The sequence below is a fragment of the Tribolium castaneum genome, chromosome 2 (assembly GCF_031307605.1).
Source record: "Tribolium castaneum strain GA2 chromosome 2, icTriCast1.1, whole genome shotgun sequence".
Taxonomy (NCBI): Eukaryota; Metazoa; Arthropoda; class Insecta; order Coleoptera; family Tenebrionidae; genus Tribolium; species Tribolium castaneum.
The window spans coordinates 23,915,628-23,941,970 of NC_087395.1; the positions used below are offsets into that span (position 1 = coordinate 23,915,628).

Here is a 26,343-nt window from a genome sequence, read left to right on the forward strand (position 1 = left end):
TAATATCTAAAGAAGTATACAGAAGTAATGCCAAAGAATAACTAGAAAATTTGGAAAAGTCGAAAAAATGTAAAAGTGTTTATAAAATAATTTTGAGTAAAGACAAGAAAGTAATTGGAAAAGCATCTGGAGAAGAATTTATAAAAAATCTAAAGATGGGTTTATAAAATAATGTCAAAAATAGTCCAGATTTCCGATCTACAGATGTATAAATGATAACATTAAGAAATATCTAAAAATGTAAAGAAATAATGCTAAAAGATATTAAAAATTTTTTATAAGGTAAAAAAATGTACAAGTGGTAGAATGTAGAAGGAATTTAAAAATGTAAAAGAATATAAAATAGTTTTGAGTAGTCTAGGCAGTAATTAAAAAACATCAGGAGAAGAATTCGTAAAGGAATCTAGTATATACACTATCGGACAAAAGTAAGGCAACATGTTGAAAAATATACAAATATTGGTATTTTAAATTTTAAGAGTTGGTATTTACCTTGAATTTAATTTCATAATAAATGTTTAAAGATATTCTTATTCGTGTTGAAAATGGATAACCTATGGGTAATTATTATGACATACTACTAGCTTGAAATATAAAAAAGCCAGATATTAATGCGACAAAAGTAAGGCAACATTGTCAGAAAATATTTTCAACTCAAATTTTATTTGATTCTACATTTACATAACACTACCCAACACTAAAGTTTAAATAAATAGAACGAAAAATTCAATAATTTATGGCATAGCCGTTATTAAGTATAATTTTTTGGCACCGTCTGGGCATTGAAGAAATTAATTTTTGAATAACATTTTCATCCAGATTTGACCACACTTCCTTGATTTTATCTATCAAAGATTGCTTGTTGGGAAATCTTTGTATCCGGATTCGTCGCTCTACCTCTTCCCATAAGTTCTCAATTGGGTTGAGGTCTGGTGATTGAGCAGGCCATTGCAAAACATGAATATTATTATTTTGGAACCACTCACTGACCAATGCAGAAGTGTGTTTGGGGTCGTTATCTTGCTGAAAGATAAAACGAAGAGGCATTTCCCATTCTACATAAGGCAGCATTACATCTTGGAGTATGTCCCTATAGATGAACCGATCCATATTACCCTCAATAAAGCTCAACGGACCCACACCATTCCACGAAAAACACCCCCAGAGAAAAACGCTACCATGACCATGTTTAACAGTGGGTGTAACATGCTTGGGGTTGAATCATGTATTGATTGGCCGTCTCACACGTTTCATTCCATCCGAATTAAATGATTTGTATCGAGTTTCGTCACTAAACAGAAGTTTCCTCCAATCTTGCATTGTCCAATTCAAATGTTCTCTTGCAAATAGAAGTCTGGCGCGTCTATTTCTTTCGGAAATCAAAGGTTTTTTAGCAGGACGTCTACTAAAAAGCTTTGCTGCAACCAGTCTTCTTTGAATTGTTCGTGTACTAACTCCTACTTCCGGTATTTCCGCTATAATTTTAGATGCAGATTTCCATGGATCGTTTTCCGAAATTCTTTTAATGCGTCTGTCCATGTTTATAGTGGTTTTTCATGGTTTTCCCGATTTTGGATTATTGTTTAAATGTCCTCTTTCGTTGTAGCGAATAATTATTTTAGACACGCTGTATCTAGGCAGTTGAAATCTTCTTGCAATATCCGCTTGTTTTTCATTGTTTAAGAAAGCATCTATCACTCTTTCTTTCAACTCTTTACCAATTGGTGTACCCGTTGGCATGGCTCTTCTTGCACAAGACAAACTGTTAATATTGGCCTAACAAATTTTTCATTATAACAACATTTTTTGAAAAAAATCTAAATGTTGCCTTACTTTTGTCGTCTTAAAATAATCCTTTTTTACACCACAAGTCAACAAAGCGGTTTTTTTCAACCTTAATAAATAATTACTTGACATTAATGACAGTAGCTTCTTTTGATTCTTTTAATAATACCATAGTTTGCCTGATCATAATTTATTTACATTAGATAGACATTAATTTCTATATTTTTCAAAATGTTGCCTTACTTTTGTCCGATAGTGTAGATGGGTTTATAAAATAATATAAAAAAAAGTTCAGTTTTCCGATCTACCGACGCTTTTTGAAAAGAGTATTACGAAATATAAAAAAATACAGAAATAATGGTAAAGAATGTAGAAAAATGTAGAAGAGTCTTGAAACTAATTGTAGAATTTATGAAAAAAGTTGGCTGTGCTCACGTCAAAAATGTCGAATTTTGCGCAACTCGCAGTAAGGTGTTTCCTTCTGTGTTCGGCGCTAAATTTAAAAAATGTTGCTGAAGGGTGGAAAGGAGACCCCCGAATTCATAACTGGTAATCTCAGGATTGAAAAATCGTTGTTTATCCATTCAATGCTTCAGTTTCTGGAACTGGAAAATCATGGAGCGCAATCCTTTTCCAACAGATTACGCGGTTCACCTTAGTCCCAGATGGAACGATTATCAGGAACGTTTAAATTTTCCTGACATGCCTTTTATAAATTACAGTTATAATTGGGAGATGGAACAAATTGACGGTACATAGTGTTTTCCCACTGGATTTTTTGCAATTTGTGTTCGAACTTTACAGGCAATACCGTGCACAAAGTTGACGTTTCTGAATGGATAGACTTATTACACAATGCCAGGATGATCATTCCGGCTTTTGCGCTCCGGCCCGGAAAATACCAAATCTACCCCAACATCAAACCCCTAACCCCCGTGAGTTACAACTAATTTCATTTCTGCTTTTTTCCGAGTAATTAGTGAACTGGTCTAAAGCTCCAAGCGCCCCCCATTTTCCTCAACTGTACTATTTTTGGGTTCAGAAAATCCTGCAGTTTCGTCTCCTAACTTATAATCCTCCGTAGCAATTTAAACACAAAATGATTTTCGTTTCTCTCAGGATGTTCCGAAGGCAATAATAAAATTTTGCCCTATCTTGTATTATTCGAAAAAGCCGACGATTCTGTTCGCGGGCGGCGCCCACCAGATAGTGCCTCCCCAAAGTGAGCTCATCGTCAGCGCTGAATCCTCCTTTGACACGAATCTGCGCAAGCGGAGCTACAAAGACCTCGCTTTCGAGTGGAGTTGCAAGCAGAAAAAATCGTCATTTTGCAAACATTTGTCCGTTTCGACCGACAACCGCCTGGTGATCCCCGCCGCCCACGTGCTGGACGGAGATGTGATCCAGGTCTCCGTGAAGGCCACAACAAAAGACTCCGGCAAAGGCGACATCATCAGCTCCATCACCTCCATAAAAATTATCGAAGTTCAGCTGAATTCGGTCACTTTGGAGCTGGCCTGCGAGAAGAACTGCGTGCCAAAATCGTACGCGGCCAATTTTCGCGCCATGACCTTTTTCCGCGTCACGTGTCTGCAGAACTGCGAACAGGTCGGAGACGAACTGTAAAATTTTTTAATTTATACAGGGTGCTAAAAAACTGGCGCACCAACTCAGTGATACGTTATTGAGAAGCAAGTGCAGATTACGGGAAAAATTTTGAAAAAATTCCTAAAGTTATATTTTAAAAAATCTGGAGCTACAAACTTATTGTGTTAACTTCTTTAGTTTTCATTATTTTTTTATGTTTGTATGTTTCATACCAGGTAATCGTTCCGTAACAAAACGATGAATAATTATTTTTAAATTTACTATCAGATTTTAGCAGTTTTTTTAATTTAAAAAAATTAAAATTCATCCAAAAAATCACAATGTGTAGATGTGCCAACACTGGTAATTATTTCCTAGGAAACCGTTTCAAAAACAATTTATTTTTATTGTTGCTCAAATTCTATTCCGATCATGACTGTTAGACAACGTTGCCACATATCATTTACCTAAAATTAGTTATTTATCAATAACTTTAATACAAAGAATTTTTTTACTATTTTTACCATTATATGTGACCACTTCTCTACCACACACCATTGAGTTGGTGCGCCAGTTTTTGAGCACGCTGTATTTTTCCATAAATCGAGAATCTTATTAGCGGAATTAATTAATCAATCATTAAAGCCTTAACAATTTTTTTCCAAACTGAAACTTTTCTGAGCTTTAAACTGTAAAACAAAGATTTTTTTTTCTTTATTTCGCAAAATATGTAGCAGTGTCAAAATGTTAAAGTCATATTCTTTGCTGTTGATACAAAAATTTGGATGCTTTTAAAAAACATTTTGGATACCAATAAATATTTTACATTTAGAAAAAAAATAATGAAACAGTATCAAATAGAAAATAGAATAAATTCAGTTGTATTTATTAATTTTGTTCAAAAATATTGTAGTAAAACCTTTAATTAAAATTACCAGCCTACGCTGATACAATAATTGAAAGTGTAAAATGGAATGTCTGTTTTTATCCTTACTTTATTTTCAAGAAAATAAAAAACGGTTTAATATTCTGAATAAAAATGAAAGGTATTTAAATTTAAATATGTACGTGTTAATATTTTTTTGGGGGGTAGGGGGGGGGGCGTCGGTTTCTATTAGCCCTGCCTGCCTAAGCCTTCAAATTACCACGAGCCGCCACTGCTATGTACTATGTATTATAAATACATAATGTTTTCCGACATTTTTTTTTGAAAATTTAGATAATAAGTCAAGTAAACATTAAAATTTATCATTAGGAATAATGCAAAAGTATGCATTTTTTGCAACTTTTACTGCATCTATAATTTTTTGGAGCTATAATTTTTTTATTATTTTTTGAGTGATCAGTAGAATCCACTTTCAAAAGCTTGTTTGCGACTTTTGACACACGCGACATTTAACTCAAACTTCGGACTAAAAGTACAGCAGAGTGATTTGAAAATGTCATGCCAATAAACCCCGGTTTGGGATTGGTAGGTACTCGGACCGCAAACATCTGTGGCAATAAACTAAACTTGCGTCAGGAAATAATTTTACTTTTCAATTTGAATTCAACTGTTTAAAATAAGATTTAATTTTATGATGTTCTCAGAAATTTTAAAAATCATTATGTTAATAAACTCGTTAATCCAATAATTCTATTCCCTTTTCCGATTCTAATGAAGGTGTCGTTTAATTCTCAATGTGAAATAAAATTAATTTCACATTAAAAAAAAAATAATTAATGAATTAACAAAAATTTAATTGCTTCTAAAGGCCTATTTGTGAATTGTGCGTTTTAAGAATTCTACCTATTTTGATACTTGTTCAATGATTATTATTATTTCTTCAACAAGAAATAGAATATATTAAAAGAAAAGATGGCTCCAGTTAAAAACAAAACTATGTTTTTTTATTTGCAAATGTTTATCAGAAATTTGTTTACAGTTTGTCAGTTTGGTAATCGTGTTTGGATTTTTGTTACAAAAAGTGATGCAATTAGTTTTCGGTGAATATCATAGGGAGAACATTTATTTTATTTTTTATTTTTATTATTATTTATTATTTTTATTACATATTTAGCAACGCGAATTAAACAACATCTTTATTGAAATTGGTTTCATCGGCCAAGGGTTTCGACGGTTAAATTTACTAGAAACATCAGATCTTTTAAGCAACTGTATTCGAGTCAACTATTGGAATCAACAAATATTAAAATTTCCATTTTTGATTAATTTTATTCTCAATACGAATTAAATGACAATTGTAATTGGAATCAGCTTTATTATTAGTAGCATTGATTATGAATTTCGTCAACATAATGGCCCAAATTCTTATCCCATTATTAAATTTAATAACGTCTCTAACTTCCATGGCAACGTTTGCATCTCTTTCTACAGCATTAGATTAGGACTACTTACGTATTGAAATCTAAACCTTTAATAATTTTTTGCCCCTCCTGTAAAATTTACATTTTGTTACACATCCCTTTCTTCCGTTGAGGTCGAAGACGTTGACGTTTTTACAGTTTTGAAACAGCTAATAATTTCATTTTTACTTATTTCTTACTGTAGTTTAAAGACGGTTTAATTAAGTTCCCTTTTTTAGCTTGTAATTTTAAACAGGGAGTTCCATCTAAACCACTATTAAAAGTATTTGTAGTTGAAATAATGATAGTCATTTGAAAATTTGTATACAACCATAATCTGTTAGGTTCTGCTCAATGAAAATATTTTATTATTTAATATTTAATATATTTTGAAAGTTGTTGTATTTGCACCTGTGAATTAAAAAATCGATAACTTTCTTAGTTTTAGAGATTTTGAAATCAAATTTGGAGAATTCAAAGAGAAGGCCTATATCTGTTCTCCAGTAAGTTCAAAATTGGAAAAGAAGTTCATAAACCCAAGAATTTTAAAGTTAAGTTTGGATAACTTCAAGTACCCATAATTTAATTTTTTCAAATGAGATGTCTCCGTTTTTATTTTACTGGATGGAAGAGAATTTTTTTCTGCATCGATCTGTATTAGCATTCCCTATACTTATCTGTGGTAATTTTCAAGATATGTTGGTTTTTTGACATTGTCGAAAATTGCTTAATAGTTTGATTAAACAAACGACAAACTCTGTTCAAAATTGTAATGTTAACAAAATAAATGTATTGATTGTTGGTTTAAAAAACTTTAATTTCTCACATTTTTTCTCTCGTTTCCATGGTAACCTATGAGAAAAAGCCCATGGCTAATGAATTTCTCAATCCTAATAAAAAGTTATAAAAACTTGAATATTATTCAACAATACAAATCGATTATTAAATACTCTACGTTTTAATGAAATAAAACTTGTGGCACTTTATTTGAAAAAATTGAGTTTTGGTGCTTAAAGTTCTGAAAACTTAACTTTTGACGTTCGTTATCTTTTTTTTTAGAAAATTGAAATTACCAAAGAAAAGATCTAGGCTTCCTCTTTCAAATGAGCTAAAAATATTTGCAAACTTTTAAATAATGGCAGAATTATCGTTTCTTGAACTGGAAGGTGCAAATCCAAAAAAAAATTAAAAATCCTAAATATTTCGTAAACAGTTAAATTTAGGTATAGGGAAAACTTACAAAAACACCTTAAAATAACTCTAGAAATCCAAAAACGCGTTAAAAACCATAGCTTTCTAACTAAAATAAGGAAGTTGATAGCGACTTCCGGTATAACCGGAAATTGAAAATATTTTCACACCGTGTGCTTTGTGCGTATTTGGCGAAGTATTTTTGACGCGGCCACGCTTCCCAGCAGGTCAAAGAGGACGACTACCTGTGGACCATCGAGAGGAAGGACAAAAAGCCGCTGGATTTTGACTACGAAAAGAGCACGCAATTCGGGCGAAACGTGTCCAAGTTTGTGATCGAGGCGAGCGCCCTCAGAAAGGGCGACTACCTGGTGACGGTGCGGCTCAGAGAGTCGCACCCTTTGAAGGGCTACTCGCAGGGCGAGCTCAGCTTCGCGGGCATGCCCCGCATCAGCAACTGCCAGATCTCGCCCCCCAAGGGCCTCACGCACCACTTCTTCAAGGTGTCCTGCATCCAGACCAACATCTACGAGAACAACGTCTACGAGCTGTACGCCGTGAAAAAGCCCAACACGGGGAAGCTGGCCGACGCCGATTTGGTGGTTTCGGGGACGTATCCGCTAGTTAACCACGAGGAGTTCCAGCTGCCCGACTCGGACACCTACGAGTATATTTTGAAAATTAAGAGTTTGGGAGGGGCAACGCAGCAGTTTAAGCTCAAAGCCACCATCACGTCCGAAATGAAGAAATACAACGATTACAATTTTAAAATGGCACTCACGTATCGCTATGCGAAACTTGGCCACAATGAAGTTCGCAAGAATATTTTGGCCGAGAACGCCGACAAGAGAAAACGAGGGCTGCATGTGCTGAAGGCGGTGATTGACGATATCGTCGATAGAAAATTTAAAAGTCCAGGTCTTAAGGAGTTTCTCACAAAGTTGAAGTTTAATGTGGTGGAGGATATGTTGGCGGCGCCGCTGGACGACCTCGATCAAGTGCTTCAAATGAGCAATGCAGTTTCAAAGCTGGTAAAGTTTCACAAAAGATACAACTTTACATCCTCAGATCGTACAGTGCGTTCAAAAAAATTTTAGATTAACTCTTGCTGTGAAATTTTAAACTTAGGTATGTTGATTTCTTATACGAAAATACTGGCGTTGGAGAAAATCGCACCTCCGGATTCGCAGTAGCCATGATTTTTAGATTTTTAAAAATTCTTAGACATAAATTAAATGTTTTTGTTTTTTTATAATTTAAGAAGCAAGTCATCTAAGGATTCAACTAAAGTTTGAAGTTATGTTTCACTTTTACGTTCATCTTTTTTTTTCTCAAAATAAAAAATATTTTCCCTTTATTAAGATGTGCTCTTACGTTTACAGTTTGCCGCTTTTACGTATTTTTACCTTTTTTCGCATTATTTTCTTATTTCTGTCAGTTTTATGCTTCGCTTTACGTTTATACGTCTATGTGTTCTCTCAATCTCTTATTTTTGCTTACGTGTTGTTTTACTTACCTTTTCTACACTTTTTTTCATAGAAAAATTGTCGCCGTGATCCGGGTGCGAACACCCGACCTCCCCCGTCGTAAGTGGCGCTTATACCACTAGGCCACCAGGGCCCCAATTACTGACCGTCTTTTGCAGACATTTTAACACAAACTTTTTGAATAAATCAACATTACAAACTATGTAATTGCAATAATTCGCCTAAAACGCAAATACATTCAGTTCAAAAGTCGGCGAATTAACTCGAGAAAACATTTTTTTCCACTTTTTTTCAATTTAATTCTCTAATTTTTCACCAGATTTCATCAAAAGATACCGGGCGTATAAGTTGATTCTACAATTTTAAAATTGTTTTTACCTTTTTTGTGACTTTCAGCACGTTTTTGACCGAAAATAAACATAATTTCTCCAAAAATCACCAAATTTGTGTATTTTTTAGTTAAAAATAGTGGACGTGCGCAAATCCTACCGAACTCGCAGTGGCTATGATTTTTATTAACAAAGTTTTTCGGGACTTTACTAAACAAACTCAGTTAACTAAAAATTTTTAGATATAAATTAAATATTTTCGTTTATTTTTTTTTTATAATTTAAGAAGGAAGTCATCTAAGGATTCAACGCTAAAGTTTGAAGTTATGTTTCACCTTTAGGTTCATTTCTTTTTCTCTCAAAACAAAAGGTATTTTCCTTCTATTAGGATGTGCTCTTACGTTTACAATTTGGTGCCTTTACGTATTTTTACCTATTGTCACATTATTTTTTATTTCTCTCAGTTTTATGCTCTGCTTTACGTTTATACGTCTATGTGTTCTCTCAATCTCTTATTTTTGCTTACGTGTTGTTTCACTTACCTTTTCAACACTTTTTTTTCATAGAAAAATTTTTACTCTGATCCGGGTTCGAACCCCGACCTCCCCCGTCGTAAGTGGCGCTTATACCACTGGGCCACCAGGGCCCCAAGTATCGACCGGCTTTTGCAGATATTTTAATACAAAATTTTAAATAAATCAACATTACAAACTATATAATTGCAATAATTCACCTAAAACGCAAATATATTCAGGTCAAAAGTCGGCGAATTAACTCGAGAAAACATTTTTTTCCACTTTTTTTCAATTTAATTCTCTAATTTTTCACCAGATTTCATCAAAAGATACCGGGCATATAAGTTGATTCTACAATTTTAGAATTGTTTTTAACTTTTTTGTTGCTTTCAGCACGTTTTTGACCGAAAATGGACATAATTTCTCCAAAAATCACCAAATTTGTGTATTTTCTAGTCAAAAATAGTGAACGTGCGTAAATCCTACTGCATTCGCAGTGGCCATGATTTTATTAACAATTTGTTAAACAAACTCAGTTAACTAAAAATTTTTAGAAATAAATTAAATATTTTCGTTTATTTTTTTTATAATTTAAGAAGCAAGTCATCTAAGGATTCAACGCTAAAGTTTGAAGTTATGTTTCACCTTTATGTTCATCTTTTTTTCTCTCAAAATAAAAAGTATTTTCTCTTTATTATAATGTGCTTTTACGTTTACAGTTTGGCGCTTTTACGTATTTTTACCTTTTGCCGCATTATTTTCTTATTTCTGTCAGTTTTATGCTCGGCTTTACGTTTATACGTCTATGTGTTCTCTCAATCTCTTATTTTTGCTTACTTGTTGTTTCACTTACCTTTTCTACACTTTTTTTATAGAAAAATTGTTACCCTGATCCGGGTTCGAACCTCGACCTCCCCCGTCGTAAGTGGCGCTTATACCACTGGGCCACCAGGGCCCCAAGTACTGACCGGCTTTTGCAGATATTTTAATATAAGCTTTCTAAATAAATCAACTATACAGGGTGATCCACGAGCAATAATGAGCCTGAAAAGTAATTGTAATTGAATTTAGTGAAATGGTTCTCATTTATGGAGAATATTTGAAAAATGCTTAGTAGGCTGCACATTTATACACGTATGATACTGACATGTCTTATCTCATTGTTGCCAACTTAATTTTAAAACAACAGCCCACTTTGATCAGAAATACAGACGTACAGAATCTGTCTAAACAATATTCACAAAAAGAATTAGTTTTTTAGAAACATACAAACTAAACTCGTGATGATTAATTTAAAAAAATTAAATGATTCAAAATCGCAGGTAAGTGACGACGCTGCGCCCGAAAGTGATCCACTGTTCTCGAAATTCACGACAACATTTTGCAAAAAAATGATGGACAAACACCTGGAGATGGTCCAGAACAATGACTATCCTCTCGATCTCGTCGATAAAGTCAGCAGAATGTCAAGGTGCCGCACTTATCCTGCATGGTAGCACATAATCAAAAATTCCCAATTCAGTTCTATAACGACTTGTTTGGAAACGAACACAAATCCAAATTACAAGGCGATCAAGCCCTTGGACGATATAAACATAACCACGGAGGCTGCAGTCATCGACGAGCCAATCCTCACGGAAAACTATGAAAATTACGTCGACTTCGGTGACGATTATTACAAGAACTTGGATTACGTGCGCGGTTTTTGGTTTGTCTTGGTGCTTTATTTATCAGTTTTCCTCAGTTGAAAGAATCAACCTACAATATTATCAATGCGTCGGCTCAGGCGGCCAAGACCATGGCGTTTGTGGCTGTGGCCGGCGAAAAATTCAGCGAAACCGAAGGCTTGAAAAGTAAGACAGTCGCGGCGAAGGATTTTGGTTACGAATTGGTTAAAGTTCAAGTGAAATCGCACGGAGTTACAGTCGTTCCGTCTCCAGACTTCAAGGACGACAAACATTCTTATGACATTTTGGTAAAATATTTTTCATTTTTTCTCAGTCTGTTTGCAGCGCAGAGCTCAACGTTTCTGCATTTTTTCCAAGTTTGTAGTGAATTGTGATTAATTTATGGCGTACTATATCTTTTTGGGTACGATTTTGTGCCTCGTTCTGTCTCCTAAGTTGTATGGTTTAGCTCACCAGCTGGTGGAAGGACATCATGTGGTGGAACCCGGCGAAGACCAGAGTCTCCACTGAGATCGCCAGCGTGCAATTCTGGCACTCCTCGTGCAAGCAACGCGTGACAAAGTTCGAAAAACCGGCCGACATCTACTTCCAAGTGAAAAACGGTACCAGATTTAAGCCGAAACTGCTGGAGGACACGTTTGTGGTACCGGCTGGGTACCACGGCCTGACTGGTGAGCCTTTGGACCGCAGTGTGAAGGTCCGAAGGATTGCCCTACCGCCCTTTCAAGCAATAGACGTCCAGTTTGCTGTTTCGGACGTTTTCGATGTGATTTGGCAATTTGGTGGCGGTACCACAGTACTAGTGGTGTGTTCCAGGTCGTGTTTACCAAATTTGAGTTCCCGACTTCTGAACACTTTGCTAATGCCACCACAATCAAGCCTGGAGGCGCCACAAGTTTGAGATTTGTCAATGACCGAAAGTACGCCATTTGGGGCTATGTGGGGGTTCTAGCCAGCAAGAAAGTGGGCTCTGAGGGAAGCCTCGCTTATAATAGTAGTTACGTGGTGGCAACGTGCCTTCGATGGATCGATAAGAACAATTCGTGGGTTTTTGCCTGTAGGGTACGTTTCCAAATTTTGCCACAATTAATTTTTTTTATTAAAATTCTTAGTCAGGGAAACACGGTAATAGCAGTGTTGTTCATTGCGAATGCAACGAGTTTTCCGTACTCGCGGGGTACTTGCGAGATTACCGCTCCGACTTGCAAAAAGTCGAAGACGCGGAACTGGAACTGGTGCTTAAAAGTACCCTTACTATTTTTATAACTGTCGTAGTTACATTTGGGCTTTATTTATTTCTCATGTTATTTGCATTGATCGGGAAGAAGGTAAGTAGCATTTTTGGATGGTGGTACCAGTCAGTGAAATTTTCAGTACCAAGTGTATTTTTTGCCCGACAATGACCGAAAAAGCCGGTTTGCGTATCTTGTTGTTATTAAAACTGGGATTGGACGATATGCTTCTACCTCTTCCAACGTGACCGTTCGTCTAGTTGGTACCAAAATGGCCAGCATGGTACTAAATAATTACAATAGACCGAGAGGCTGTTAACTTGAGAATTAAAAAATTGTTTCAGTTTCTAAAAAAATTCACGATAGTAGCTCCAAAAAAATTCTACCGAGCTTCTCTAATAATTCATAAACAATTTGTGTAACCCTGATTTCAACAATTTCAAATTAATTCCTGTAATTCCAAACTAATCTCGGTAATTCTAAACTAATTTTCATCAAAAAAGGTTGCCATTTTCACTTTTTTTCAATTTTCAAACGCCGATTACGGCCAAACTAAAAGCTAGGAGAAAACGGGTTTTTCGATCGTAAAGAGCACATCAAAATCTATAAGATAAAATAGGTTTCATTTGATTATGAGACACTCTTTAAATTGACCACTTTACAGGGGGGGTGTTAATGGTTTTTTTAATTTTTTTTTTCACAATTACAGCTAAACTATTCTAAAAAGTGGAACTGTTTTGATCCATACCTATGAAAAATGATCCGGGGAATCGATTGGCATCGAGAAAATTGCCAAATTCCCAATAGTTTTTTGGTTAGGAATTTTTTTAAATTATACCAATTTTTGCATTTAGCAGCAATTTGCTCGAAAACTATTAGTCGGAGAACAATAATCTTTTTTGAAAAAAATAGATAATTGATAGAGCTTTCCAACGATAATACACTTCATGGGGTTATCTCTAATAGTTCCGGAGCTATTGCTCGACAAATGTTCCGGGTACCCAAAACCGACAAAAACTGCGACGAAAATTGAAAAAATTAAACATCAAAAAATCGAACATTTGGACTTTTTGTGGACTTTTAACAACTTTAGTGGGTTGTTAAGACATGTAGAAGTCCATAAAAATTTGTTGGAGTTAGTTTAAAAAAAAAAAAATGTTTTTCACCTCTTTGAAGGTAAGTGTGTTACTTAGCAAATTTGAGCAAAAAAATTGAAAATTTTAAATCTCGTGAAAAATTGGTATAATACAGAAAATGAACCGCTGAATTCAATGGAACAAACCGCATTGCTCTGCGACTCTTAGTTTTTGAGTTATGAATTTTTTTAATGAATAAAATTTTTCACTATGACAAATGGCTACCCTAAATTTAGGCAAAAAATTTTAAATTTTTAATTCTTGTGAAAAATTGATATAATATGTAAAATGAGCCGTAGAATTCAATGGAACAAACCGCAATGCTCTACGACTTTTAGTTTTTTTTTTATGAATTTTTTTAGTGCAAAACTTTGATCGCCTCTGTAGCCGGAACCGTTGCCCGGAGCGGCTCCGGGTTTGGTCGAAAAAATAGACAAAATTAAGCGCTATCAGATGGTTTTTTGTTTGTTGCTCTAAGTCTTACAGTTTCCGAGAAAAACGCAAAAAAAGGTTTCCATTTTCACTTTTTTTCAATTTTCAATCGCCAATTACGGCGAAACTTGTAAAGATATCGAGAAACGGAAAAATGGAGGATAACCGGAATAAAAAACTCTACAAAATGGCATAGGTCTCAAGGCGATATCTCGCAAAAAATTTTTCAATTTTTAAACGCCGATTACGGCCAAACTAAAAGAGCTAGAAGAAAACGGTTTGTTCCATCGTAAAGAGCACATCAAAATCTAGAAGATAGAATAGGTTTCATTTGATTTTGAGACACTTTAAAAATTGACCGATTTTAAGGGGGGGGTGTTAACTTTTTTTTAATTTTTTTTATTTGCTCATTTACGGCTAAACTATTCTAAAAAGTGGAACTATTTTGATCCACACCTATGCAAAATGATCCGGGGAATCGATTGGCATCGAGGAAATTGCCAAATTCCCAATAGTTTTTTAGTTATGAATTTTTTTAAATTTTACCAATTTTTGCATTTACTAGTAATTTGCTCGAAAACTATTAGTCGGAGAACAATAATCTTTTTTGAAACAAATAGATAATTTAAAGAGCTTTCCAACAATAATACACTTCATGGAGTTATCTCTAATAGTTCCGGAGCTATTGCACGAGAAATGTTCCGGGTACCCAAAACCGACAAAAACTACGACGAAAATTGAAAAAATCAAACATCAAAAAATCGAACATTTGGACTTTTTGTGAACTTTTAACAACTTTAGTGGGTTGTTAAGACATGTAGAAGTCCATAAAAATTTTTTGGAGTTGGATTAAAAAAAATTTTTTTTTTCACCTCTTTGGAGGTAAGTAGTGTATTACTCAGGAAATTTGAGCAAAAAAATTGAAAATTTTAAATCTCGTGAAAAGTTGATATAATACAGAAAATGAACCGCTGAATTCAATGGAACAAACCGCATTGCTCTACGACTTTTAGTTTTTGAGTTATGAATTTTTTTGTTAAATAAAATTTTCCACTAAGACAAATGGCTACCCTAAATTTAGGCAAAAAATTTTAAATTTTTAATTCTTGTGAAAAATTGATATAATATGTAAAATGAGCCGTAGAATTCAATGGAACAAACCGCAATGCTCTACGACTTTTAGTTTTTTTTTATGAATTTTTTTAATGCAAAACTTTGATCGCCTCTGTAGCCGGAACCGTTGCCCGGAGCGGCTCCGGGTTTGGTCGAAAAAATAGACAAAATTAAGCGCTATCAGATGGTTTTTTGTTTGTTGCTCTAAGTCTTACAGTTTCCGAGAAAAACGCAAAAAAAGGTTTCCATTTTCACTTTTTTTCAATTTTCAATCGCCAATTACGGCGAAACTATTAAAGATATCGAGAAACAGAAAAATGGAGGATAACCGGAATAAAAAACTCTACAAAATGGCATAGGTCTCAAGGCGATATCTCGCAAAAAATTTTTCAATTTTTAAACGCCGATTACGGCCAAACTAAAAGAGCTAGAAGAAAACGGTTTGTTCCATCGTAAAGAGCACATCAAAATCTAGAAGATAGAATAGGTTTCATTTGATTTTGAGACACTTTAAAAATTGACCGATTTTAAGGGGGGGGTGTTAACTTTTTTTTAATTTTTTTTATTTGCTCATTTACGGCTAAACTATTCTAAAAAGTGGAACTATTTTGATCCACACCTATGCAAAATGATCCGGGGAATCGATTGGCATCGAGGAAATTGCCAAATTCCCAATAGTTTTTTAGTTATGAATTTTTTTAAATTTTACCAATTTTTGCATTTACTAGTAATTTGCTCGAAAACTATTAGTCGGAGAACAATAATCTTTTTTGAAACAAATAGATAATTTAAAGAGCTTTCCAACGATAATACACTTCATGGGGTTATCTCTAATAGTTCCGGAGCTATTGCACGAGAAATGTTCCGGGTACCCAAAACCGACAAAAACTACGACGAAAATTGAAAAAATCAAACATCAAAAAATCGAACATTTGGACTTTTTGTGAACTTTTAACAACTTTAGTGGGTTGTTAAGACATGTAGAAGTCCATAAAAATTTTTTGGAGTTGGATTAAAAAAAATTTTTTTTTCACCTCTTTGGAGGTAAGTAGTGTATTACTCAGGAAATTTGAGCAAAAAAATTGAAAATTTTAAATCTCGTGAAAAGTTGATATAATACAGAAAATGAACCGCTGAATTCAATGGAACAAACCGCATTGCTCTACGACTTTTAGTTTTTGAGTTATGAATTTTTTTGTTAAATAAAATTTTCCACTAAGACAAATGGCTACCCTAAATTTAGGCAAAAAATTTTAAATTTTTAATTCTTGTGAAAAATTGATATAATATGTAAAATGAGCCGTAGAATTCAATGGAACAAACCGCAATGCTCTACGACTTTTAGTTTTTTTTTTATGAATTTTTTTATTGAATAAAATTTTTCACTTTGACAAATGGCTACCCTAAATTTAGGCAAAAAATTTTAAATTTTTAATTCTTGTGAAAAATTGATATAATATGTAAAATGAGCCGTAGAATTCAATGGAACAAACCGCAATGCTCTACGACTTTTAGTTTTTTTTTATGAATTTTTTTAATGCAAAACTTTGATCGCCTCTGTAGCCGGAACCGTTGCCCGGAGCGGCTCCGGGTTTGGTCGAAAAAATAGACAAAATTAAGCGCTATCAGATGGTTTTTTGTTTGTTGCTCTAAGTCTTACAGTTTCCGAGAAAAACGCAAAAAAAGGTTTCCATTTTCACTTTTTTTCAATTTTCAATCGCCAATTACGGCGAAACTATTAAAGATATCGAGAAACAGAAAAATGGAGGATAACCGGAATAAAAAACTCTACAAAATGGCATAGGTCTCAAGGCGATATCTCGCAAAAAATTTTTCAATTTTTAAACGCCGATTACGGCCAAACTAAAAGAGCTAGAAGAAAACGGTTTGTTCCATCGTAAAGAGCACATCAAAATCTAGAAGATAGAATAGGTTTCATTTGATTTTGAGACACTTTAAAAATTGACCGATTTTAAGGGGGGGGTGTTAACTTTTTTTTAATTTTTTTTATTTGCTCATTTACGGCTAAACTATTCTAAAAAGTGGAACTATTTTGATCCACACCTATGCAAAATGATCCGGGGAATCGATTGGCATCGAGGAAATTGCCAAATTCCCAATAGTTTTTTAGTTATGAATTTTTTTAAATTTTACCAATTTTTGCATTTACTAGTAATTTGCTCGAAAACTATTAGTCGGAGAACAATAATCTTTTTTGAAACAAATAGATAATTTAAAGAGCTTTCCAACGATAATACACTTCATGGGGTTATCTCTAATAGTTCCGGAGCTATTGCACGAGAAATGTTCCGGGTACCCAAAACCGACAAAAACTACGACGAAAATTGAAAAAATCAAACATAAAAAAATCGAACATTTGGATTTTTTGTGAACTTTTAACAACTTTAGTGGGTTGTTAAGACATGTAGAAGTCCATAAAAATTTTCTGGAGTTGGATTAAAAAAAATTTTTTTTTCACCTCTTTGGAGGTAAGTAGTGGAAAAATGAAATTTGAGCAAAAAAATTGAAAATTTTAAATCTCGTGTAAAGTTGATATAATACAGAAAATGAACCGCTGAATTCAATGGAACAAACCGCATTGCTCTACGACTTTTAGTTTTTGGGTTAAGAATTTTTTAGTGGAAAACTTTGAACATTTGTGTAGCCTTACTCTAATATTATAAGAAATAAAAAAATAGAATATTATTATGCGAGTTTTATAAGACGTTCTATTGTGGCACGAATGGTTTTGGAGCACGACAAAGTGGAATGAGTGCCACAATTAAGTCTTTAACTTATCAAAATGTGTCCAACAACAATTATTCAATATTAATTCAACATTTGCTTTCAAATGATAAGTTCCCCTTTTTAGTTATTTTGCTAATCGAAGTTCGACTGTAACTTCATTGCGAATTTATGTACTTAGTTTTAAAAGGAATTCCACAAGTATTCCAAAATTCTAAAATAATTACAATTTAATATTCGTCACTCCAGAATAATTCCCGTAATTAAAAATAAATCCGATAGGTTTTAAGACGTACCTACAACGATATTTCCATTACAAGTATCCTCGGATCAGAATAATTTCAAAAAGCACGACAGAAATTCGATAAATTCCAAAGATGATTTTAACAATTCCAAAGTTAACGGCCGCTTTTTGGAAGTACCAAAGCTAAGAACTCTATTTTAGCCCCATGTTTTGAACTACCCTGACCCCAAAATGCGCATCTTGCAACGAAACAACCGCGAAGTGTTTGTGTTAGCCACAAGCGCCCATTTGGGCGACATCACCAAAATCGAGATTTGGTTCGACTGCACTGGACCGAACCCTGACTGGTACTGCCGTTTCATCATAGTTTACGACGTCCAAACGACACAGCAGTGGTACTTTAATGTGAGAAAGCGGCTGGCTGTCACGAAGGGCGAAAGCTACATCTCGTTAACCCCCACACCGAGCGGACAGGAAGCTCCAAAGAGGAAATACGTACCGAAGTTTCGGATCGCCAACCACAGCTGGAACCTGTGCCAAAGCGAGCTGAACTTCGGATACGCGAAAAAACTAACTGCTATTTTCTCCTCGGTGTTTATGACCTACCTCAGCGCCCTTCTCCTCCACGGAACACCAAGTCTTGCCCTAAAGGACGGTCTCGACAATTGCGAGTTTGAAGTCGATTCCTTCACAGTCCTGGTGGGTTTGTTGAGCGCGCTTGTGGCCTTTACGTGCCATATTGCGATCGCGTACTGCTTCAGGTACCACAATTACTGCTTTTCGTTCGGGTAGTGAACGAGTTTCAGGTTTTCAAAAGTGCAGTTTTCGCGAGATAAAGACTACGCCAAGTTATCGTTTCATGTAACTATAATTTGTTGGTGAGTATGTTGTGTGTGGTAGTGGTACCACCTTGTCCAAACACCTTCAAGGTTGCTCCTCATTGTTGTGATGAGTGTCTCCATTTCTGCATTGGTGATTATGGGCTTTTGGGTGCCACCCAATCACAGCTTGCGATGGTTGACTTCCAGTGGTATCGGTGTTGCTGCTGGTGCCATTGTTTACGAAACACTTTTCTTGTTCTTCCTCAGTATTTTGTGGAATTTGAGGCTTGAAAAGGTAGTAATATAGTTTTTTTTAATGCCACCCCCTGTATATTAGTACATATTTAAATGTGCACTTTTTTAGGTTTTTGGTTTTTTGCTTATATCTCGAAAACAGTTACTCCAATCAATTTTTATCTTTTTACCAAAATTAAAGCTGATAAAATTTCCTACAAAATAGTTAGTTGCATTTTTCATGTAGGACTAACCATAAGCGAGATATAAGTTTGAAAATAATTAATAATTAAAAAAAATGTGCTTTAACAGAAAATGTCTTGTGATTTAAAATACACTAAATTTATTGGGTCCAACACTTTATTAGAGGAAAAAGGAGGAGACATAAAAGTCACTGAAGTCTTCAGAGTCGTTTTTAAATGCTGCATTTTCGTCTTCGTCTCAAACATTGAAAACAGAATTACATTTTTGTTCAGTAACAGTTACAGTTTTCTTACTGGTTTTTTGCTTATATCTCGAAATCAGTTACTCTTATCAATTTTTATCTTTTTTTCAAAATTAAAGCTCATAAAATTTCCTACAAAATAGTTATTTGCATTTTTTTTGTAGGACCAACCATAAGCGAGTTATAGAGTTGGATATAAATAATCTTTAACAAAAATTTGCTTTAAAATAAAATGTTTGAAAAACTGAAATTAAACTAAATTAATTGGGTCTAACACTTTAGTAGAGGAAAAAGGAGAAGACATATAAGTCACTAAAGTATTCAGAGTGGTCTTTAGTCGTCATATTGATAACAATAACATTAATAATAATAATACTAATAGTACTAAATTTGCTTATATGGAAGCGCTTAATTAAGGTAACAGTTTTTGGTTTTTATTGTTATTATTAATTATTATTATTAATATTTAGTTTTAGTTTTTGCAATTTGCTTTAACCGTTCAGAAGTTATTTAATTTTTTTCTACGATTTAGTGCGTCTGAAGGCACATTATTAAAAAATCGCAGAGCGCAAAGCTTTTATAACTCTTTTTTGCATATTTTCTCTGGTAGTGCCGTCGTTGTTTTTCATTTTTGTCCTTACTATCAACTTTTGGAAAAAAATTAAAATGCAAAAAATGTAGAATAAATTTTATATTTTTATATATTTTTATATATTTTATATTTCATATTTTATATTTTATATTTTATATTTTATATTTTATATTTTATATTTTATATTTTATATTTTATATTTTATATTTTATATTTTATATTTTATATTTTATATTTTATATTTTATATTTTATATTTTATATTTTATATTTTATATTTTATATTTTATATTTTATATTTTATATTTTATATTTTATATTTTATATTTTATATTTTATATTTTATATTTTATATTTTATATTTTATATTTTATATTTTATATTTTATATTTTATATTTTATATTATTTTATATTATTTTTGTAGGGAGATATAATCGAGTGGGGTTTCAAAGACATTTGGAAAAATGTTGAGTACCAGAGGGGGTTCCTGCATCGGAAATTTGGTGATTTTATTTTGAGGCCGTACTTCCTGCACTTGTACCAACCACTGGACCCTAAACGAATTACTGTTAGTACCACCGGTCTTTTCCACCGTTTCAGTCCCATTTTTTCAGCAAAAACAGGTGGTTGTGGAGCGCCGCCGCAACGTCATATCCGAATTAGAAGACTTGGTCATGTTTGGAATCTACGTTGTGATTTTGTACGTTGTGGTGTGGTCGAACAAGGACCGACTCATCATCGGTAGCAAGGAAACGATGCAGGACCTAATGGCCGGCAATCACACCCGCACTTTGGCATTTAGGAACGCTGGAACCCCTTTAGCGTAAAAATTTTGTTTGTGTGCCAAAACCCCCAAAGTGGTACCGAAATTTCAGTTTTTACGACTTTCTGAACGAAACTTTAGTACCAGTGATACAACCAACACGGTGGTATGGCAACTACGTGGTCGCTGAGCCGGGCTTAATGCTTGACATGAACAACAAAATTATTGGAATTGCCCGTTTGCGCCAACATCGACTCAAAAAGGAACTCTGTGATCCACCCGAAATTTTGGCTTTTTTGAATTTGACGTGCGAGCCGGAAATTACGTGGTGGCGCCAGGAGCACAGGCCATATGGCTATGGTTGGGGCAATTTCAGCAGTTATTTCGTATTCGATCGGCTGCAGCAGATTTGGCGCTATTCGGGGGCTATCAATACTGGCACCTTTCCATCAATTGGTAGATTGGTTTTTTTTCTAAGATACGACACGTCGTTCAAATAATTAAGCAACTTTGAACACAACTTAAAGAAAGAATAGGCCATTAAATTCGCTTTTTTGAGGTGAAAAATAAAAATACTCATCACTTGAACGAGAAAAATAATAACTTGAAAATTGGCAGCTTTTTGATTACTTCATGATAAAATGAAATTTTATCGTCTAAAACAACTATTGTTGTTTTTCTGTTTTTGACGCTTTTTTTCATTGTTGAGTTTTTTGACGTTTATAATTAATATCAATCAAAATAACGTAGTAATTCAGTCGAAATAATAAAATTCACCTTTATCTTCGCTATCGTTTCAAAGCGTTGAAAACCGCTCTCGAAAATAAAGTAAAATTTTATCGTCTTGTATAATACATAACAAGTGTTAAATGTTTAAAAAAATAATTATCTGGATCAATTCTTGTGAAAGATAGTTATGTAATGGGAAGAAATAAAAGTGGTCCTTTTCTATCAAATTTTTATTAAAACGGTTAATAATTATTTGTCTATTCACCACAATTATTGTAATTTTTTTAATAATATTGGGTGGATCGTAAAAACACAAACAAATTTAGAATTGAAAACGAAGAAATAGCAAATAAAAAATTAAGATTTAAGACTTCATTTTTACTGTATCTCAAAAACTACGAATAATCACACAGAAACAAGGGTTTGATATTAAATACTTTACTCAGAACTTTTCCACAATTTTTGATAATCAAGATTAATTAATATTAAGCTGCTGAAAAAAAATCTATTTCTAATCAGTAATGACATTCTAACCTTGAAAGTTGTTCTGTGAAGGAATTAGGAAAAAAAATTGTCGCTAACTAAAAAAAAGCCCCCCAAAAATGTTTAGTGGCTTTAATTTGATTAATATGTCTTTTCCTATTTAATGGCAATTTAACTCAAATTTGTGTAATTATGAATTAATGAAGCCTACGTGCTCAATTAAATTTCGCTGCCATCATTTACTTAACAAATCTTAGATTAATGGCGAATTTAAAATTTTATAAAGTACGATTAAAATGTAAGCTAATAAGCAATGAATCAACTTAACTTTTAATATGTTTGAAGCCAGCGACTTTTTTACGTTTGTTTCAGAATGTCCTTACAATTAATTAAAAAAATATTTTGTATTACGTAATACTTACGTATACTTGGAAATAAAAATTTCTGAAACAATTTTGAGATATCAGTTTGTTTTTTTTGGAAACAAGTCGAAGAGGAAACGGGTTAGCTCAATAAAAAATGGATCAAATTATTGCGGAAAATTATTAAACTTTAATAATATGAAGAACAAAAAAAATTAGAAATTTCCTCAAAATTTCTATTCAAAAGGTGTCTCCCCTAATTTTTTGGTAATTTTTGACTTACAGATAAAGATAATGATTGAAAAACAGTAATTTTTGACCAAAAAGTCATTTTTTGAATTTTATACTAAACTACGCGTATTACTTCGGATAATTGTTTACGAAATTAGCGAAAAAAATATATCAATCAGATTTTTACATTTGAACTTTAAAAAATAATTTTATTTATGAGTTGCTACTTGTGACGAAGTGAATTGAGGTAACAATGTTACTTGTGATATTGTGTTATTTGTGATGATTGAAGTAATTTGTTTAAGTAGATACTGTAATAAATCACTAATAACTAATAATAATCCATTTTAATAATCACACAAAAATCAGCGTTTGCGTTTTTTTTTGCTTTATTTCTTTCTGTATGCCTTCGAATTAATTCTACAATTTCTTATAAATAATAAATATTAATTAATGAGAATTATTTACATCAATAAAATATTATTTTATTTAAAAAAATTAAAAATATTAATTAATGGAATGTTCTCATTTTTTGATATCAAACGATTTTATAACGTGAGATTCCTGAATTTTATTTATTTTATTTAGGGCTAATAGTTCATTAAACATTCATAACAGATATAGGAGTGCAATATCTAAATGGAAAAAATTGAGGAACATCTAAGTATTTTGAAAACATGTCAATTTTAAGCCCCAAATTTCGAACTTTGAGGTCTCATATAGAAATAAAAAAACAAAAAGTATTATTAGTTTTACAATAATGGAAACTATTAATGGTATTAATTAAAAAAATGGACACTTCCGCATTATTGAAAATCGTGTCTAATAGTAAACCAAAAATCCCCAAACTTTTCCAATTTTAGGTGAAATATCGTCGTACACGGGCGGCGGCTACGTGGGCTACCTGGGCCGCACCCTGTACAACACCTACGCCAACTTCCGGCGCTTTTTCCAAAAAGTCTGGATCGACCACGGCAGTCGTTGCATTTTCATCGAATTTCTCACTTACAACACCAACTACAACGTCTTCAACGCCATTAGATTGATGTACGAGCACAGTGCCAGCGGCTACAGTGTGAACACAGTCGAAGTGGCGCGTTCGAAGTGCCTTCTGGCAAAACTTTGACCACATTCGGCTTTCAGGTGAACGCCGTTCGCATGCTCTTCGTCAATAGGGAGCTGGAGAGCATCACCGTGATCGTGTTCTTCATGTTCGTCGCCTGGGTTGGGGTGCTTTTCTTCAAGCAGTCGGTCGGCGTGATTCGCAAAGGGAAAAGCTTTTACAAAGACGTGTGGTTTATGGTCGACTGCGTCATAATACTGATGAGTGTGGCTTGCACTGTGCTGTTCGTGGTGCGGATGAAGATGATCGGGCGGTATCTCGATCACCTGGACAAGCTGAAGCACAACGAGTTCTCCAATTACTTTTTCCTGTTTTATTTGGAGGACTTTTTGCAAGTGTTCGCCGCCAGTTTGGTGTGCATCGCCACCGTGCGGTTGTGGAAGTTCCTCCGGTTTGGGCTCTTCTTCCGCATGATGGAGTGCACCATCTGGAAGAGTCTGGGACCGCTGCTCAGTTTCTCGGTCGCTTTCATTTGCCTGCTGTCCGCCTTTGCCCTGCCTCTGGTGCTGCTCCGCGGCTCCGAAATCCCCATACTGAACAGAATAATCACGGTGGTGCGCCCGATGTTCATCATGGCGCTGAGTGCCGGGGAGTTTCCGTTGAAGGAGTTCATTCGGAACAGAAGTTCGGCGTTTTACATCGTCTTGTACGGGCTTATCGTGAAGATCGTCTTCCTGATCTATATCATGATCATCATGATGGCCTACTCCACGGTCCAGATGGAGTTTTCCAACGAACTTGAAGTTTACACTATCAAGAACTACGTCCAAGAGCGCTTCAACTACTTCCCCAAGTACCTCAAGTACAAGTACAAGAGGCTGAGGTCGGGCCAAACCGCGCACAGGCAAGTGGAGCCAAAGCCGGACAAGTTCCTGTACGACAACAGTTTCTCGGTGGTGACGTCCAGGATGATGACGATGAAGTACATCGTCCGGTGCGTTTTTCGCAACATGGTGAGGCGGGAGAGCGCGGGACTGGCCGACGGGGACGTGAGACTGATGCTGGGAGTGAGTCGGCGGTTTTTGGTGAAGGCGCCGCCCAAAGAAGTGGAGGTGTTCTTCAAAGGGAGGGTTTCGGGGAAGAAGATTTCGCTGATTGACGAACGCAAAGTGGGGAAGATTGCGAGTGTGGTGAGCGCGTTGCTGGCACAGAGAGGCCCCGAGGAGGCAGTGAGGGAGGAAGAAGGAGAAGTTAAGGCAAGTCGAAGCTACGAAGAGTGCGTTTCGATGATTAGGAGAAATCGAGACACTTTGGGGAAGTGTGACTTGGAGCTGAAGCTGTTGTATGAGAAGTTTGCCAGTTTTGAGTTAGAGCTGACAAGTGTGTTGAAATAAAGTCGTTTAAGTTAAAAGTTGAGGAGCGTGATTACTTTGCTTATATTAATTTTTAGTAAAAAATTTTAAAATGTTAGATCTCGTTAAAAGTTGGTATAATACAGAAAATGAGCCGCTGAATTTAATGGAACAAACCACATTGCTCTACGACTTTTAGTTTTCGAGTTATGAATTTTTTTGTTGAATAAAATTTTCCACTATAAAATGGCTACCCTAATTTTAAGCAAAAAATTTTAAATTTTTAATTCTTGTGAAAAATTGATATAATATGTAAAATGAGCCGTAGAATTCAATCGAATAAACCGCAATGCTCTACGACTTTTAGTTTTTTTTTATGAATTTTTTTAGTGCAAAACTTTGATCGCCTCTGTAGCCGGAACCGTTGCCCGGAGCGGCTCCGGGTTTGGTCGAAAAAATAGATAAAATTAAGCGCTATCAGGTGGTTTTTTGCTTGTTGCTCTAAGTCTTACAGTTTCCGAGAAAAACGCAAAAAAAGGTTTCCATTTTTACTTTTTTTCAATTTTCAATCGCCAATTACGGCGAAACTATTAAAGATATCGAGAAACGGAAAAATGGAGGGCAACCGGAATAAAAAACTCTACAAAATGGCATAGGACTCAAGGCAATATCTCGCAAAAAATTTTTCAATTTTCAAACGCCGATTACGGCCAAACTAAAAGAGCTAGAAGAAAACGGTTTGTTCCATCGTAAAAAGCAGATCAAAACCTATAAGATGAAATAGGTTTCATTTGATTTTGAGACACTTTAAAAATTGACCGATTTTAAGGGGGGGGTGTTAACTTTTTTTTAATTTTTTTTATTTTCTCATTCACGGCTAAACTATTCTAAAAAGTAGAACTATTTTGATCCATACTTATGCATAATGATCCGTGGAATCGATTGGCATCGAGAAAATTGCCAAATTCCCAATAGTTTTTTGGTTATGAATTTTTTTAAATTTTACCAATTTTTGCATTTAGCAGCATTTTGCTCGAAAACTATTAGTCGGAGAACAATAATCTTTTTTGAAAAAAATAGATAATTTAAAGAGCTTTCCAACGATAATACACTTCATGGGGTTATCTCTAATAGTTCCGAAGCTATTGCTCGATAAATGTTCCGGGTACCCAAAATCGACAAAAATTGCGACAAAAATTGAAAAAATCAAACATAAAAAAATCGAACAAATGGACATTTTCTGGACTTTTAACAACTCTTGTGAGTTGTTAAGACATATAAAAGCCCATAAAACTTTGCTAGAGTGAGTTTAAATAAATATTTTTTTAACTTTTTTGGAGGTAAATAAATGTATTACTCAGGAAATTTTGGCAAAAAAATTCAAAAGTTTATATCTCGTGAGAAACTGATGTAATACGTAAAGTGAGCCGTAACAAAC

The 26,343-nt window shown here is 34.3% G+C and overlaps 1 protein-coding gene across 1 annotated transcript; it reads left to right on the top strand.

The window, feature by feature from the left end:
* Window positions 1–2,204: 2,204 nt before the first annotated feature.
* Window positions 2,205–24,967, top strand: LOC103314300 (uncharacterized). Its single transcript, XM_064354923.1, has 20 exons — window positions 2,205–2,334; window positions 2,382–2,536; window positions 2,590–2,720; window positions 2,905–3,393; window positions 7,137–7,940; window positions 10,563–10,711; window positions 10,763–10,934; window positions 10,985–11,215; window positions 11,377–11,694; window positions 11,745–11,990; window positions 12,041–12,256; window positions 12,303–12,443; window positions 18,032–18,591; window positions 18,637–18,708; window positions 18,760–18,946; window positions 20,347–20,490; window positions 20,537–20,745; window positions 20,798–21,141; window positions 23,354–23,580; window positions 23,634–24,967. The coding sequence occupies exons 1-20, from the start codon at window positions 2,228–2,230 to the stop codon at window positions 24,945–24,947; spliced, it is 6,216 nt and encodes a 2,071-aa protein (XP_064210993.1). The 5' UTR covers window positions 2,205–2,227; the 3' UTR covers window positions 24,948–24,967.
* The last annotated feature ends 1,376 nt before the right edge of the window (window positions 24,968–26,343 follow it).

Bases quoted from the DNA above. Each gene is read 5' to 3' on its own strand.
- LOC103314300 (XM_064354923.1), top strand. From the start codon at position 2,228: ATGTCGAATTTTGCGCAACTCGCAGTAAGGTGTTTCCTTCTGTGTTCG. The intron at 11,991-12,040 runs GTACGTTTCCAA...TAAAATTCTTAG, and splicing joins CGTGGGTTTTTGCCTGTAGG to TCAGGGAAACACGGTAATAG. The intron at 20,746-20,797 runs GTAAAAATTTTG...CCGAAATTTCAG, and splicing joins AACGCTGGAACCCCTTTAGC to TTTTTACGACTTTCTGAACG.